This window comes from Gobius niger, assembly GCF_951799975.1.
Source record: "Gobius niger genome assembly, chromosome: 13".
Taxonomy (NCBI): Eukaryota; Metazoa; Chordata; class Actinopteri; order Gobiiformes; family Gobiidae; genus Gobius; species Gobius niger.
In genome coordinates, this window is record NC_136864.1 from 16,593,929 (window position 1) to 16,612,131 (window position 18,203).

The 18,203-nt window shown below is 42.0% G+C and overlaps 1 protein-coding gene across 2 annotated transcripts; it reads left to right on the forward strand.

The window, feature by feature from the left end:
• Nucleotides 1-1,651: 1,651 nt before the first annotated feature.
• Nucleotides 1,652-18,018, forward strand: LOC306972182 (glutamate decarboxylase 1-like). Of its 2 annotated transcripts, XM_079568701.1 has the most exons (17): nt 1,654-1,920; nt 2,664-2,776; nt 4,435-4,491; nt 5,592-5,729; nt 6,028-6,270; nt 7,885-7,975; nt 10,631-10,743; nt 13,331-13,446; nt 13,727-13,806; nt 15,049-15,103; nt 15,178-15,294; nt 15,376-15,440; nt 15,524-15,602; nt 15,681-15,830; nt 15,911-16,018; nt 16,106-16,195; nt 16,352-18,017. In XM_079568701.1, the coding sequence occupies exons 2-17, from the start codon at nt 2,701-2,703 to the stop codon at nt 16,523-16,525; spliced, it is 1,752 nt and encodes a 583-aa protein (XP_079424827.1). In that variant the 5' UTR covers nt 1,654-1,920; nt 2,664-2,700; the 3' UTR covers nt 16,526-18,017. The 2 variants fall into 2 exon arrangements, with proteins under 2 accessions (XP_079424828.1, XP_079424827.1); XM_079568702.1 differs by lacking the exon at nt 4,435-4,491 and having other exon boundaries at nt 1,652-1,920; nt 16,352-18,018.
• The last annotated feature ends 185 nt before the right edge of the window (nt 18,019-18,203 follow it).

Here is an 18,203-nt window from a genome sequence, read left to right on the forward strand (position 1 = left end):
TGGCGATGACAGTGACTATGATGAAGAGGGTGAAGATGATGAAGACAGTGAAGAAGAGGATGAGAAGGGTGGTGGTGATTTTGAGAGTGATGACGATGATGATGAAGTCAGTGATGAAGACAACGATGAAGATGAAAAAGTAAAGGAAGGCAGTGAAAGTAGCGGCCATAGCAACGAGGAAACTCCTGCGAGGACCGGGATTTTGATGAAGTGAATGTGAACGTCTTCATCATCAGCACTTGGTTACTCTCACAATTAGATCAGAGGAAGACGAGGCCTCGAATCTATAAGTATTTAATGAACACCACTCTCGCATGAATCAAATCCATGGATCCAGTCTCATCATTTTGAGTACTTTTTCAACATTAATATAAACATGATGATCATTGGTGCTTCCATGTGGTCTGCTTGAATAGTGATATAAATGCAGTTGAGCAGGTGAAGGAAGAATTAGTTTGAACTTGTCCCAGTGTTACAGCCTCTGGGCCTCTCTGCTGTAGACTGCACAAGAATACAATGTGATGTTATGATTTAAAAAGAAGCCTGGAGCAGGTATTTAACTCTTCTGTAAAGGATTGTACAAAACAGATTTGCAGGGATTCATTTTTATTTTTTTAAGATTGAGATTTTAAGAATACGTTTTTTTTAAATATTTTTTTTATTAGTCATTATGTCTGCACCACATGTCTGGAATGAGGCACAGAAAACCTTTTGTGTGGATAATCTTGTGTCATTCTATCAGTTTAAATCCCTTGTAAAGGAGTATCCTCCATGTGACTGCCCTTGCTTTGAAGTTTTACATGTTTTCTTAGTATTGTGTTAAAGTTGCTGTAATCGTTACACTGTTGTCTTATTGTTAACAGTCTCAAGAGACCACCTGTATAAATAAATAATAATAATAATAATAATTAGGGGTGAAGAATGTGCAATATGTAAGTGCTGTGATTAAAAATCATGCTAAGACAAGACAAATAGTGACAGAATGTTGGAGAAATCAGTATGTGTAAACTTCTCTTTGAAGAGTGACTCAGGAAATGTCCTTTATAAATGGGAGTGTCTTTAGCTCACACTACTACACACAAATATTTCTTAAGTAATCCGCATTGTCTGTGAACACATTATTAAATCGGGAGCTGAAACATGTAGTCATGCATGTTTATTGTTGAAGAGGTCATCGATTACATATACCTGCATGCATGGCTTATAAAAAACGGAAAGCACCATATGACTAAACCTTTTATTTCTTTGCACAGGTTGGATGAGCATAATGGCTGCCCAATTCAGCAGAGCGGGACATGGTCATTACAAACAGGACAGCAGTGTTTTAAATGTGAATATTTATGTTTATGTCCATGTCAAGGGTAAAGGGTCACTACTTGGAAATCATTTGTGATGATCTTGTGAGATGTTGAAATAGCCTAAACTACATAAAGTCCTTGGACATGAGAAACCAAACACATCCTTATCAAGGTTAGTCAAAGAAGTTGTAATAAATACCTTTCACATGCGTTTCCCTTTCACAACCCACCTTTATTTGCACCTGGGGGGGAAGCGCGCAGCCACTCCTGCGTGGATGAATACGTCACTGGTGGTTTTCCGTCTGCTTCTTGCTTTTTCTTATAAAGTGGATTGTGGCTGTCAGCAGCTGTCAAGGAGGCTTCATTATTCGTCAGAGAGAGAGGGAGAGAGAGAGGCAAGGCTGTGACTCATGCCTGCGTGAAGAGACCAATGGGCAGCCGAAGCGTGAGATATAAATAACGAATAAAAGATATTCTTGAGAGTCACTTGCGCGCTGCTGGATCAGATTTGAATTCGCTCTGTTTGTATTTCGCCTGCTCCGCCACTGGACTGTTCTTTTCGCGTACTGGGTGGCATTTCTCCCCCCAAATCTGGAGTCTGGAGCCGACAACCTGTGCACCGGTAAGCTGCGTTTTTGCTTCTTCAGTTCTTTATCCTTCTTGATTCCGTGCGTAACGATACGAATGTTTTCTCATTTTAGGCATCTATTTAAATAACATCCGCAAACTAAACCGAGCATAATATTTATCGGTGTTTTTGGTGCTGCAGTTTGATAATAATTAGCGTGTGATGAGCGACAGGACGCATTCATTAGGTGCTCAGTCCGCGTTTCGCAACGCATTGACATTGAGTAATGATGGCATGTGTGCTTGTTCACAGCTCAACTTAATTGAAATGTCGATTTTGGCGTCAATAGGTAAATGGTGTAGATTATATGTGCGCATTATATTTGTCGGGAGTCGCACTGACTGGTTTAATACGGTGCTTTTCCTTAGAAAACATGTTGTCAGAAATAGATTGCCAATAACCAAAATAATTACGATGTGACCTGGTCTGTAACAAAACTTTTGATTCAAATTCCTAATTACTTAAGAGTGAGAGACAAATTTACCAGAGATTTGAGTTGAAAAAATTGAATTAAGCTCAGGCTTTAGGCTCTATCTTAATGTTGGATGAAAAATGCAAATGTTAGATGAGGAATAATGCGTGCGTTCTGCGCCATTAGCTCCATGGACACTTTTTGACGCATCAGACAATTTGGTCAACACATTCACAGACACATTTTTTGACAAACTGGTTAAATTCAATGTAGTAAATGATCATTTCGAACCTTTTATCTAACCTAGACTATTTGTATTCCCCAGACTGCCTTTACCGCTGTAGGCACATAACACAGAACTAATGGCGACGTCTGAGCCAAGAGCCACCGGGGGTGACCAAGACCCAAACTCCGCCAATTTAAGACCTCCGTCTGCAAGTAGGTTTCACTCTGCTCGTTTTTGTTTATAACTTCTGCATGGATCTTGGGCTCGCTCCTTGTTTAAGCTCAACCCACTGATTCTAACAGGCGCTAAACCAAATGCCTTGCTCAAAGACACACACACAAAAAAAAACCCTCAACCTTATACCTTTTCCCAGATTCCGTCCTGCCAGATAAATACGCTCGGACCAATTGCTATGTGGACTTAGTCGTTAATCATTCTGCTCAAAAACAGAGCCATCACAGCTTCCTGTCACCTCTGTCAGGCAGATCAGCAGCGCGCGCCGCGATGGGGACGCACCACAAATAATGCGCCATTAACTCTGGCGGCATCGATATTTATAGCCACCTAAGACATAGACTATAAATTAGTCTGACTTTCAATAAACTCCCGTTGAATGTTAACAGAAATGTCCCTTGTTGCTCAGTGCGTTTCTCTCCCTGGTTCTGTAGGCCTTATTTGTTCGAGGGGTTGGGTCTCATGATTCATCTTATCTCGTTTACCAGACTTGGCCCTCAGGGATATAATATAGGTAGAAATTATGTATTGATGATAACCTTGTAAAAATGCCAGAGTTTATCGGAATTGCGCACAAACGTAATTTTAGTTTATCATTCTTTATTCCCTATAAACGCACATTGAGTCCATTAGCCTGTCATGCGTTTTCATGCAGTGTGGGGTAAATGGCCTCACACAAATGTAAAGGCATTTGGTTGAATCCTTATATCATTTAAAATTCTCATGGTTCCTGTGTGTCAATATAATTCCAAAAAAAAAAAACGGTGCGTATTAAAAGGATGATGTTTTGTTTTGTCTGACTTGCTCGTGTGCCTCTGCTGGATGTATTGCCATTATCTTTTGTGCCACGCTTCATCTCATGCCTGGCGGCTTCTTGTGTCTGTCTCTGTGCGCGCGCGCGCCTTGGCCTGAGCGCCTCAAGCTGATTTTCCCCCATGGATCAAGCCGACCTACTGTATCGCCCGTTTGTTTCCATAAAGCTTTCCATCAGATGGGATAGACCTGGGTCTTCTTCGGCTGCATCTCTCACGCATGTTAAGGCTGTGGAGTTTTTTGAAATGCATGCGCGCTTGCGGGTGTGGACGATGGCTCGCTGCTGCATCTCGCCTGCTTAAGCTACACAATCCCGGCCAAAGACATTCAAGCAGCTCGCTCCAGTCACACACCATGTTTCACTCAATTAATTTCCGCCCTCCTCCGTGGGCTCATTTCACGGGTCTTAATTCCGACCCGCCTTTTGGCTGCGCGTGTGTGTTTGAACCAGTCTGGATGTGCCGCACAGGCCACTATATTGATTCAACTTTGAAATCGGAAGTTGCGATGTGATCATTGGCGTTCCTGTAAACAACAAACAGGATGGCTCGTGGCCTCAATTGCTTGTGGTGTCCGAAGGGGAACTCAGCCAACCAAACTGTTATATGGAAATAGCCTTGCCTCTCCTGCGATGCAAAAAAGGCTCCTTTGCCAATACGATCCACCACGCTACGCTTCACTGTGCTGTGTGCTTCATCAGCTCCATTATGTCATGAATGCCTTTTTTTCTTTCGCGGCCTGCTCTTCATTTTGATGGTAAAAAAAAAAAAAAAGAAATAGGGAAGAAAAGAAAAAAAATCAACCGTTCACCATTCTGTTTTAGCCAACGAATACGCATGGATGCACGGATGCACACGGAAACTTGGGATGAAGATTTGTGGTAAGTTCTGTAAGGCCGGAAATCAAACATAGCCCTGTACAAGAAATGCCTTTTTGTTCTTCTTCCATAAAGCATTCGTGATATTTTTTCACTTATTTTTTTTCTTCCTCTGATCACTTTTAGTAAATAAAGGAGGCCCCTGAATTAGGCCACCGCTTTTACAGCAGGGCCATCCATGACTGTCACTGCGCGTTTTCATCACGTTAAAGGTCAGCGGACATTAGCCTGCTGCTCTGATGATAAGGGCCCTCGGTAACACTCCGGGCTGGCCCCTCAACCCCCCCCACGTCTTTGCGCATCATCTCCAGCGGGGAAAAACACCACCAAGACAACCGTGTATCCCACGAATAGGCTACATAATGTTTATGATTGGACTGCTGCTATGTTTATTTATTTATTTGTTTTCATTTGATTTCCCTGTTTCAATGTTAGCCCAATAGATGAAGACAGTGATCCTCCCCAAACCAATGAGTAGCTGACATTCCAATAACAAAATGGCCACTGTCACAGAAATCCAACTTTTTTTTTGTTTTTGCAGCAATTGTTTTCAATAGCTACCCAACAGCTCGAGCCCCTGCCTTTCACGACAATCCTACATTTTACTTTAAAGTCAAATATTTGTCTTTTCTCTGGCATGACTCAGCGCCCTTTACCCTGTGCAGAGAAAGCGCTCCGGGGCCCATCGTTCATTAACCCCTCTTTATGGGGAGTCTATTATTGGCGGCGTGGGTCATCAGATCATCCCGCACCACTGAACACATCACCAAGGCCGTGGGTAAAGGCGCGCGCGGGGTGGCCCTTGTGTAAGCGCTTCCTGGTTGTGATGTCACTGGGCGAGGCGGGTGCACTGAGAGACAAAAAATCTATTGTGGCGTGTTGTATAAAATGACTTCCTATATTTGTCTTCCTCCAGAAGTAGCGCACGTTTCCGAACAGTTTGCCTCGTCCCGAGACCGTTATTCATGTGACTCGTTTTGGAGTTTTTGTTTTGTTTTCTTTTCTTTTCTCTCCACATTTTTGTTTTGATATTGTTGGGGGGTTTGGGGAGACCATGGAGGTGTTCGGTGATAACTCGTGCTCTCCGCCGTGCAACACCATAGGGTTTCTGCAGAAGAACAACAGCCTGGACGAGAAGGGGAGGCTCGCGGGCCACAAGAGCCTGCTCTCGTGCGACAACAGCGACAGAGACACGCGCTTCCGCCGCACCGAGACAGACTTCTCCAACCTGTTCGCCAGAGGTACAGCCTTGATAAGTTTAGGCCATATAGTATAATTACACAAACTGACATTCTTTAGCACTATTTAACTCTATCCTTACTGAACAGAACAGTACAAAATGTAAATAAAGGTGAAAAAAAGATAAAAGTGATAGTGACAACTCTATATTAATATTTATTTTGATTCATACGACATCATATAAAACTAATTTGCCAACATACACAACATAACATAACCAACATACACTATGATTGTACTCAGTGGCAATATATCTGACTTAAAAGTGATTAACCACACATTTGTTTCTCTTACCCTTAGATCTCCTGCCTGCTAAAAATGGAGAGGAGCCCACCATTCAGTTTCTGTTGGAAGTGGTTGAAATCCTGACCAACTATGTCAGGAAGACCTTTGACCGCTCCACGAAGGTGCTGGACTTCCATCACCCGCACCAGCTGCTGGAGGGCATGGAAGGCTTCAACCTGGAGCTGTCCGACCAGCCCGAGTCTCTGGAGCAGATCCTGGTGGACTGCAGGGACACGCTCAAATACGGAGTCCGCACAGGTACCGCGATTAAAACAAAACAAAACACGTAGATGTCTTTTTTTGGATTAGTGTACGTGAGCTAAGTTGTTGCGTGTGGTTAAAACATGGACAGGCAAAATCAGGAAGGATTATCTGTACAGTATAGGGTGAAAGATGGTGAAGAGCAGGGTGAGACATTCAACAAACTGCATGTAAAGCACTATATTATTATTTTTCAAGTAACAATAATGATCAGGATGAAGCAGATCCTCACAAACATATTATATCATCCCTGTTTGCCAGCTTGCGTAAAGCCCATTACTTCATCTGTCTTATTTATTGGCCTCTTGGCACCATTTCACTTGACATCTCTTAAACTTATTAAAGAAAGTGTTGCCTGGGGGCTTTCCTGACACGGCCCCACACAAGCTGTTAAAACGACAAGCCGTCCCTTGGGTTTTATTTATCACCTGGGATTCTCTCTGTCTACATTTCTACATACGGTTTTCCTATTTCTCAGAGCTGTGTGGTCCATTTGCGGGAGCTGTCCAGGGTGCTGACATGTTGTAGCTTAAGTGGTGCTGGATCGCGTCGCTCTTCAGTGGAACAAATCCTTATTTTATGCAATACACTACAGTTTACAAGTGTGCTATAAATTACACGACACAACTGCATTCGGGGCTGCGGGCTTCATTGACGCTGACTATGTGTTAGCACCTTGGAGATTAAATAGCTGTCATAGAGCTGCCTTGTTGCTGAAGTAATTATGGGACACTGAGCTTTGCTTTGTCAGGGCCCCTTAGATTCGTGTTTGACCAGGGGAATACAGAATTAGCCACTGTTATAAGGATAAGGACAATAATTGGACAATCTTGTTTATAAGTTGTTGTTTGACTACGTGGCAAATGATATTGTACAGCGGTGTTTAGAAAATAACTGCGACTCTTTGTATATGTGCAAATGTATCAAAGAACAAAGATGAATGTACTTGGACAAGTATTATGAAGAGTTTAAAACCCTAACTTGTGCACAATACAGTAATTATAAATACTCAGTATTGTTTTTTAAATCCACTCAAAAACAGCACCTCAGCCAATTATTGGTGTAATTTCAACTTGAAGTTGTTTTTGTCCCATTATGTATTAATTAGTTACTCGACTTAACAGCACGGCTCGCTGGAAATCATTTGGTGACAGTTTCTCAGTATTTGGTTTGTAAATATTCTTATGCGCCATCTGATTTGTTTGTTGTGAAATAATTCTGCCCAACATGAACTGGAAATGAACATATCCATGTACTATAGCCCTATACTGATATTGTTCTGTTTAGAAATAATCCATCAGTACTGACATTTATTTGATGTTAACCAACTACTTTCAGATATAGAGTGATAAATACATTTGAAGTTTATGGAAAGTTAATTCATACATTTCAACCACAATAAAATTTTCTTTTATAGCGCTGTGTAGTAAATGGAAAACTGCATAACTGAGGTTTGCAGACGCTTTATTGCATTTCATTCGGTTACAATCAGATTTTAAGCTTCAGCCACAGGGCACAGCCGTGATGGTGCATTCCAGCTTTTATCACAACAGAGAAATAACATTTTTCATTCCCACATGCTTTTTTACTGAGCGTGCCCTGTTTTCTTAGGTCACCCACGCTTCTTCAACCAGCTTTCTACAGGACTGGACATCATTGGTCTGGCCGGAGAGTGGCTCACCTCTACTGCCAACACCAACATGTGAGTCCTCTGTGGCAGCTTGTCGACAGCACATATTTTTATGTTAAGGGGAAACACCTCTAAATGTCAGGGAAGGACAACATAGGGTTTGTAGGCCACTGGAAACAGCTCCAAGTCATGCTCATAAATAGGCTGGTGCTGTGGTGGACCTCAGAGGCCGGTTACATAAAGTGTTAGGTTTGTCTCCCATCGACAGACGCCACTGTATTTTGTTGGCGGCCCGCCCCAGGGGCTGTTAGATTGCATATTGATTTCAAGTCAGAGCGACATGGTGGTCCTGTCTGATAGAGGGCACAGACCACAGCGACGCGCTGAATGAGTCGTAGCTCTGTTCATAATCTGCTAAACCAAAAAACTGCACTTGATGTCAGATGAGAGACTGTACATGTTGACCTGGTATATGTGTGAAAGTAACCTGTCAATACTTGGACATTTGAAACCCTGGAGCTTGATGTGTTCTCAACTGAGGACGCATTCAGGCTTTTAAGGCTTGGGGTGTCTATTAAAATATATCAAATAAGTGATTTTTTTAATATGTATTTATTTAGTACAACCACTCAAAACTGTGTTGACGTCATAGCTCAATAGGCCAGCACAAGGTTATATGGAACCTGAGTCAAAATCTATTGTCTGTTTGAGGAGCTTTGCACCAAATTAAAGATCAATAGTAGGAAAATCACCAGTGGCTGCAGATAAATGGAGTCACTTAATTCATATAATTCCCAAAAGATTAGCTCTGGAGACCACATCCTTGAAGTAAAACTGTATTTTCTTGTAGATGAGAAAATCCCCAGGGGACACTGAATTCACACATTAGCACAAGCTCGTGCACATTTTGTAATGACACAGACGCACACCAGCTTCCTCTGCCCCACATCCAGCAGCTCCAGTTTCCAGTCCATTGACTGCAGGCTCATTGTGAGCCGGTCTTAGCAGATAGGCCAGCTGGGCTTCTCACTGACACACAATGTCCTCCGGCTGCTCAGAAAACCCTGTCAGACCAAGAAACTGACTCTGCCGCTCCCCATGGAGCGCTCATTTCAGCCCATTGTCCCAAAGGAAATGCATGAGTGTGGTCCTGTAAAGACTAGGGTCACTGGGTTACTCACACACACAGAAAAACACGCACTAACGCGCTGAGAGAGAGTGCCCTTGATGATGATAATAAGGGCATTTAGGGGCTGTCCCTGGAGACGAGCAGGTGACTGAGGGGTAATTTTCGCCCTGAAAAGACCAATGATTGGCTGTGATTGTGATAATGATCACCATTATTGTCATTGCAGCATGAAATGACTCGCGGAGAGGGAGAATGTTTAAAAGGTGCACTGGTTTTGTCTATTTCCAGCCAAAGCTGATATAAATAAAAGGCAGATGAAAGGTAGACATCCATATAATTGTGGAATGACACACTTATTTCTTTCTCAACATTAATTCATATAATGGTCCCAAGATGAGACATTTTTCATTTGGGCGGCAGTGAGGCTGAACCCAGTCGTTTTCTTTTGAGTAGAGAGGACAGAGCTCCAGACAGATCTATCTCTTGGGTGTGTCCTCAGTGGATAGACACGGATTCTTTTGTTTCAGCTTTAAATTCTTTGGCTGATCGTTGTTCTACACTTCCTTTGATACGGATGGTTTCCCTCCATTTTATTTGCACCATGTTGTTCTTTCCTCCTCGTCGCGCTCTTCCTTTGTCATCCCTGTCACATCGTGTGCCTGTCTGAGTCGTGCCCCCTCAGCCTAAACCGGCCCAAACGCCACCGCTCGGGTTTGGATGAGAGCTGTTGAAGCAGAGCGAGGAGATAATGTCACTGTTGTTTTAGATGCTGATGCTTGTAGTGGCAGTGCTTAATGGCGGCGGGGGATTGTTGTATAACTGGCCTCTTTGAAAATAGGGATCAGTCCTGAGGGTGCGTGGGAGGCAGCACCAGTTAGCGGCCAGAACAAAAGCTCAAGTCGTGCATTAGGAGTTGCCTTTCAGCGACGCTTTTAACCTACTTACGTGGAGTTTTGTCTGAGCCACTGAGTCTCCTTCATCTATTAATGGTGACACTCGATGGGGGCAGTGACTTCTAGGGTTCACCCTCAACAATGTTTCAGGTTAGATTTGTTTAGAGCATTTCCAACAGCTAATATATAATCAAATGCAAATCAATCTTTCGCATTCGACAAAGAAAATCTATTGTTATCCTTTGCTGGCTTGAGTGAATTATTTTACAGTGGTTGTATGCACTCAAGAAGCAGCTTTTATCTCCTAAAAACAGCCCTGTCTTCTCCACACATCAGGTCGATCCCATTCAGAGCAGCTCCTGCAGTGATTGGCAGCATTGACAGATAACTATCAGAGCTTTGTGTGCTTTTAATTAAACAACTGAGTGGAACCAGAAGCCATTTGAATATGAATGTTTGCTACCCCGTTTCTATCAGGCAGTTTTTAATTAGCCTTGTCAGCAAAAGCTCCAGCATTAGATTTAAAAATATATATGTTAGGGGGAAAAAATGAAATAACAGGAGACAATGAGATCCCTTATACACAAAATAACCTTCCACGATCATGTTCTTGTTGTGTTGTGGTTATAGTTGTGTCTTCTCTCTGATAAATAAGCATTACCATTATAGTTTGTGTTTTACGTCATGTGCTGATGCGATTGGCAGGTTTACCTACGAGATTGCGCCCGTCTTTGTGTTGATGGAGCAGCTGACTCTGAAGAAAATGAGGGAGATGATCGGCTGGCCTGACGGTGAAGGAGATGGCCTCTTCTCACCAGGTTAGTCCAAATGTGAAAATGTATTATGTATATTTGGACAAACAGCCTCAAAATCAACAATGAGACAGACAGCCAAACAATGAAATGTCCAGCAGTCTGCGGTGAGGGAGCAGATGGGTAATTGTTTTGCGGGCATCTCCCTTATTTAATTAGCGGGTTACAATCACCGTGTTACATTAAAGTGTATTATTGAGAGATGGACCCGGTGAGTGGAGGAGGCTTTTAATGAGACATACCTGTAACAATAGCACTGCAGATGTTCTCATTCAGAGTAAACAAAGGTGTGGCCGATACCGAGCACAGACAAAACAATTAGGCCCTTCAACAAGGTAAGAGCAGATTGTTAGAGTAAAACAAGTGGAGCCTATGGCAAGTCTTAACTGCTCCCTACTGGAGGTGCACAAAGGCAGTTTGCAAAGAGAAAAACAGCTGGACTGACAAGGATTAGCGTGGCGAAACATCTTTCAACTCAAAAACACCACAGCACAGATGTTTACTTGAATAACCTGCACCTGAGCGACTTAGAGCTTTCACGAACATATGTACTTTTAGTTATTGTTTAACCTTTTAACCCCCGCCTTCCGTGGGTGCATTTTCTCTAGTTTGGCTTTACGCAAATCTCAAAGCTTCTCGACTGGAGGAGAGTGTAACACCTCATTTGAAAGCTAAGACCTGCAAAACTGATCGTGACTTTTTTGTTGTGCTGTCGCCGCCGTTTTGTCACATTTTTATCTCCTTTTTTGTCTGGTTTTCATCATTTTTTTTTGTTGCTTTTTTGTGGCTCTTTTTAGTTTTTTCATCACTTTTTAATCGCGCTTTTGTCGCTTGTTTATTGTGTTTTTGTCACTCCCTTTGCCCTTTTTTAATTGTATTTTTATTCTAGTTTTTCTTGCTATTTTGAGGCCTTGTTCACAAAGCTTTTAGATTTGGGTAAAGCCAAACTGGAGAAAATGTTCTTGGTTCACAAACAAACCTGCAGTGGTATTCCTGCTTAATTCACGCTGATTTGAGCAATCCTGTTTACTTTGGTCATTTCTTCTACTACGAAAAGCTGTATTTCCTTCATTTTGGTTGCGTAATACTGTATACTGTATATATAATAATGTAGAGCATTTTAAGAGATGAGAGATGATACTTTATTGATCTCACAAATGGAGAAATTACATTCGATGAGAGAGAATCCGGCAGCAGCACCCATTCAGTGCGCACCACTCTTTTTCTTCGAAAGTTACAGTAAAAACAAGTCTTAAGCACATACACACACATTAGCACATAACACATTTTTGGATGATACACAGTACGTGCGGAAAGCACGGTGGAAATTTTTCTTCGATACAAAAAGGGAGGGGTGGTGGGGGCTAGTAGTGGTGAGGCGGACTCAGAGATAGGGGGGGTAGGATAGGGGCGGGACATTTCGTGTTGTGCAGTATGAGATGTTTATGTCTGTGTATCAGCCCGGCGTCAGTCCTATCAGTCCTTTCCCCCGTGGCTTGGCCTTGGTGTGGGATGTAGACATTGCACAGGAAAGATAACGGCCCAGCTGCTCTCCTGTGTTCCATGGAGGGTGAAAATTATTCAGATTTTAGCTTTAAGTAAATCAATGTGATTTTTCACCGATCTTCAACATTATCCAGACATCAGCAGCAGGTAGTGGCCTTCTCAGTCCATCCAAAGTTCTGCAAAGCCCCGAGATCTGTCCCAAGACCTCCCGAGACGCCTCCCCTGACTTTGCCAAGATGTAATCCATCCTCCGTAATCCTTCCTCATAACGAGAAGAAAGGTCCTTAATCAGTTCCTCACTTTTCGCTACTTTCCGTTGTAACTCCATCACGCTGGCGCTTACCACTTCAAAACGTTCTTTAATTTCGGTTGACAGCCGCGGGGTCTCCTTTTTTGCTGCCAATTTGCTAACTTTGCGATAAACCAGGGCAACTCCTAGTCCAATAAGCAGGTACCCTGTTACCATAAGCCCAAAAAGATAGATGTCTTCGACATCTTCCACAGAGAGGGGGGCCAGACATACAACCTTCCACTTGTTCCAAGAGTCGATCCCATACCCGGCCGGAAATGTCCCCTCTGGACAAGTAGGCTCCCCCACTGCCCCATTTCTTTGGGAAAAAATCTTGTCAATGGCGTTGAGAGACCAGCTGATCAATTCCATGGTTAGCCGGTTTAGGAGCACAGCGAGCAGGGAGTCCAGAGAAAAATTAAGATAAGTCAGACAAGACACTAGCAGCAGCAGATAAAAGCGGGGGCAGGAGAAGTCAGAAAAAACACGTCCGCTCTCGACAGAGGACAGGCAAAAAAAAAAAAAAAAAAACAGTAAACTTCCACCAAACCAGCTTTGAGCAGTTCTGCACTGAAGCTGTATTTCTCGGGAGGCCATAGGTTTGTGAGCTTGCCGTTGGCTAAAAATGGTGCTGCATGTTTTGCTTTTACTGTGGTAAATCATCCCTGCTGCCAGCGGAGGGCTCCCTAAATAACTAGTTGAGGCAATCAGGAAAGTGTGGGCATGTAAAGCTTAGGTTGCAAAGTTGAATAAATATAGGAAATTGCAATAGCTCTTTAAAACTTTGTGCTTCCACAGGTGGCGCCATCTCTAACATGTACAGCGTTATGATTGCTCGTTACAAGTATTTCCCTGAGGTGAAGACCAAGGGCATGTCGGCTGCTCCCCGCCTCGTCCTCTTCACCTCCGAACACGTAAGTCTGGCAACACACGCTGGTGCGCACAGCCAATTTGAGATCCTGTCATAAAGTAGATGGCGCGCTTCATTGGCTTGAGATAGAGGCCATCGGAGGCCTCAGCTACAATCACCGCCTCTCTTTAAATCACACTGATGGCCATTGTAATGCACTCCCCTTTGTTTTATGGCGTCTATTTTTGCCTGTGAAGTATAACAAGGAAGTCAACATTACAGACAGACGAAAACATTCACCATCAACTCCAGCTCCATTAAAATGTGGGCTGCTTTTCTTCCAGAGCCACTACTCGATTAAGAAGGCCGGAGCTGCCCTGGGTTTTGGCATGGAGAATGTGATCCTGTTGAGCACAGACGAGAGGTATTTGAGTCTGAGAAACACCTTTTTTTTTGTGTAAACCGCAGAAAATACAGCTCATCTCTTCAGGATGTGCAAACGCTGATTCATCATAACCGCATATGGTCCACACAAGTCTTCTTGGCAGTTTTTCCACAATTCTGACCATTATTAGTAAGCAGTTTATTGTTGCGCCTGTGTAATTGCAGACACAGTGTTTGTCTTTGTGATGTGACAATTTACTCAGCTTTGATCCGTCGAATATACAGCGCTTCATCAAAAACAACACTGATTGAATGTGAGATTGAGATGACAAGGTGTATCTTAATTATTGTTGTATAATATGTGTGTGTATGCATTATGTAAATATGATATAAATTACTGTTATTTCCCTTAAAAGTGTAAAATAGAACTCATTGAGAGAAAAAGTTGTTGAAAACATTATAAAGCAGTGGTTCTCAACTGGTGGGTAGCGGGACCTTTTTCAGTGGGCCTTTGCCAAACCCTATTGAAGATTTTTTTAATACATTTATTTGATAAGGGTTCATGATCAATGCCGACTAGACTCTGCAAAGAAACACTGCTTTTTGCTTTAACCTCTTAACCCCCACATGAACTGAGCACATTATCTCCAGTTTGGCTTTACTCAAATCTACAGGCTTCTTGAAAAGAGAAGAAGATACAAGGATGAAAACGCAACAGAAAAAAGTGACACAAAAATGTGACAAAAAACGCAATAAAGCAACAAAAGCAGTAAAAAAGTAACAAGAATGTGACAAATAAAAGCGATGAAGAAGCATTAAAAAGTAATGAAAATTCTTAGCTTCCAAATGAGGTGTTGCACTGGCCTATGGTAAACTCCAGTCCATAAGCGTTTAGATTTGGGTAAAGCCGAAATGGGAAAATGCGCTCGGTAAGAGGTTAAATACACAAAAAAAGGTCCAACGGCAAAATATTCATATTGTCATGATACGCCACACCAGCTGAAAACCACTGTTATACTGTAAAAGATATTTAAAGTTAGTGTTAGTACAATAAGTTTACTCACTCTAGTGGATTTGTTTGGCCATTTCTCAAAGAACATGAATGAAAACACAACATCACTGACCATGAGTGAATTTTTGTGTGTGTGTGTTTTCATTACAAAAACATAAAATCCACCCGGGTGAGTAAACTTATTGGCACAACTGTAAGTCTAAGGATACACATAGGAAATATACAAATACTCTATCGCAAACTACATTGAGACTTTTCTATTTTTCACAGGGGCAGAGTCATTCCTGCTGACCTGGAGGCGAAGATCCTTGACGCCAAACAAAAAGTCAGTGACTTTTGCATCATCTTTACCTTTGCTTTGCCTCAGCTCCCCTCTCAACAGTTCTTTTGATTATGCAGGGTTATGTGCCGCTGTTCGTCAACGCCACTGCCGGCTCTACGGTGTACGGTGCATTTGACCCCATCAATGAGCTTGCTGACATCTGTGAAAAATACAATCTTTGGCTTCATGTTGATGTAAGTCGTTTACACAATCCACTAAAGGCTTTTTGAGCTCACATTTCCATTGTTGTTAAGTCTGCTGTTGGGTCTCTGTAGGGCGCGTGGGGCGGTGGACTGCTTATGTCCCGGAAACATCGTCATAAGCTGAGTGGGGTCGAACGGTGAGGAAATAGGATATTACTCTATAATTTGGGATAATTTGTGCAAATGTTTATGCATGAATTCCTTTCGCTGAACCTCACAGGGCCAACTCTGTCACATGGAACCCTCACAAAATGATGGGTGTGCCGCTTCAGTGTTCCGCCATCTTGGTTAGGGAAAAGGTACTTGCTTCATTAAGACTGTTTTCATGCAATCGTTTGAAAAATGACAAAACAATGACAATGTCTATGAATGTGAAGGGAATCATGGGTGGCTGCAACTCCATGTGTGCCGGATACCTCTTTCAACCGGACAAACAGTACGACGTCACCTACGACACCGGAGACAAGGCCATCCAGTGCGGCCGACACGTTGACATATTCAAGTTCTGGCTCATGTGGAAAGCTAAAGTAAGCACAGCTGCACATCTGGAAGCACATGATTATTTACAAGATCAGTCATTCATACTTGAATGTTTTTTGTTTTCCAGGGCACTATCGGCTTTGAGCAGCACATAGACAAGTGCTTGGATCTGTCTCAGTATCTGTACAACAAGATCAAGAACAGAGAGGGATATCAAATGGTGTTTGATGGAGTGGTACGCAAATGTTTTCCTTTTTAAATTAATCTGTATTGTCTTATTTAGCCAATATGCTAATGTTCCATAATTGTTCTGTTTTTTCAGCCCCAGCACACCAATGTCTGCTTTTGGTACCTCCCCCCGAGTCTGAGGGGAATGCCCGAGGGACTAGAGCGGCAGGAAAAACTCCACAGAGTAAGACATTACAGCTCTGCATATTTCATAATTCAACTCAGAGTTTTATTCTATTAATTTAAGATATATAATCAAGATGCTTACAGTCAATGAGATGATTCATACCTCAGTAAAATTTATGGTGTTGTTGCTTTTCTTTTTCTTTTGTTGCATTAGGTGGCGCCAAAGATCAAAGCGATGATGATGGAGTCAGGGACCACAATGGTAGGCTATCAGCCTCAAGGCAACAAAGTGAACTTCTTCCGAATGGTGGTGTCCAACCCTGCAGCCACTCAGTCAGACATCGACTTCCTGATCGACGAGATCGAGAGGTTGGGGCAGGATCTGTAGACGCTGCTCCATCTGCCCCTCACACAGACGCCAATGAGGTGAAACAGTCAGTGCTGCAGACTGAGTAATGAGTGCATAAGTTCAGTCTGTCTTTGCCTGCAGCTCTCTAGTGTTGCCTCCACAGAGGAGGTCGTTTCCGTCCCTCTCTTAATAATAAAACAAGAGTTTGTTCTTTTTTTGCCCCTGGCGCAACATTTAATGAACGTTTGTGCTGTGAAATCTTGTATTATGTGGGTATCTAATCTAGAGTTGTCTGATGTTCAGGTAGTTTGTCCTTATTGTCTCTCTATACATTAACATGTGTGGGTCTGTGTAGTCAAACACTATAAAGTAAAAAGCACAGATCAAATTTCGTATTCCAGGATATCATGAAATTAGCCGGCTGTATCATTAGCTACACTGACCGGAGTCCATGGTGCTGCATATATAACATACACACTAGTGTTGGTCTGTTCGTGGAGGTCTGCTGATGGCACAACGACAGTATCAAGTCTTAAAAGAGCCTAAAGAGAAAATAAGATTAGACCTCCTCATGTGCACAAACCTTGCCCTAGTAGTAATTTAAGATAAAAAACTGAAATAACTTTCGTCTGTGACAAAACTTGTAAAACGCTGGCTCGTTGTCTATTTCATGCAATCACAATGTAATAAAATAATAACTGTATGTGTTTATAATATGAATATTTAAATATATATTTATTGCATTTCCACTGTTTGCAGATTCAGGTATTTTATTGTAAATGTACCTTTATGTGTATTACATGGTAATACATTTGTAAATGTATTCATAGAAGTTTGAGTAAAGATTATTTATAATAATTTTGTCAGCCAAAGAAAGAATTGGGGCAGAGCTATCCGTTGGTCATCATATAACGTATAAAGTATTACTTATTGTGTTTGTAAAATGTTATTGAACCTGGAATGCAATGCAATTTATAGTGACTTTATTTTATTTAGATTGAATGTTTTTAGACGTCTGTCTGGCCTTTTGATGAGATTAATGAAGTCTATTTTTATTCTGGACTCGGCGCCAGTCCTTTATTTGAGAGAAGCATAAGGTTGTGAGAATGTACTCTAGTTCAGACCGAAGAAAGAAAGTATTGGTCAAATTGAGATTATTTACTGTAATATGAACTGACTGTATATGACCAGTGTTCCCAGTGCTTCGGGAGCTCTTTAAATATCTCAATGTCTGGAATTCTTGTTTTGTCTTTGCACAATGTTCACCTTCCACATGTAAATTGTTGTGTGGCTGGATAATTTTGGAATTACGTTGAAGTATATTTATGGTATCTAGGGACCATTAGTGAATGGCACAAATGTATAAATCATTTAAAGTAATGTGTATTCTTTATGTGACTGTGACTCCTGTTATTGACCAGTCTGATTATGGGAAAGAAATAACAGAGGGTCTTCCAGGAGCTTTCCAGTAGGCACTTTAACAGAATCAACCTATCTATAAAAAGATCTTAAATGAAATAAAGTCTATCAAAAAACAAACTCTGACTCACTGCTTTGCCATAATTGGTGCTCCAACACTCACAGTTGTCACTGTGTTCTCAAAGGGCCTCAGTTGCTCATATATACTAAACATTATTGCTGGGACAAAATATTGTATTGCAATACTTTTTGCTGCAATACCAGCATCGATACTTTATCAAGTATTGCAATATATTCA

What these genes read in the sequence shown, in the direction of transcription:
- LOC306972182 (XM_079568701.1), top strand. Translation starts at nt 2,701, where the DNA reads ATGGCGACGTCTGAGCCAAGAGCCACCGGGGGTGACCAAGACCCAAAC. An exon ending in CTCCAACCTGTTCGCCAGAG is followed by an intron (nt 5,730 to 6,027) that starts GTACAGCCTTGA and finishes TCTTACCCTTAG; the next exon opens with ATCTCCTGCCTGCTAAAAAT. An exon ending in AAGCTGAGTGGGGTCGAACG is followed by an intron (nt 15,441 to 15,523) that starts GTGAGGAAATAG and finishes TGAACCTCACAG; the next exon opens with GGCCAACTCTGTCACATGGA.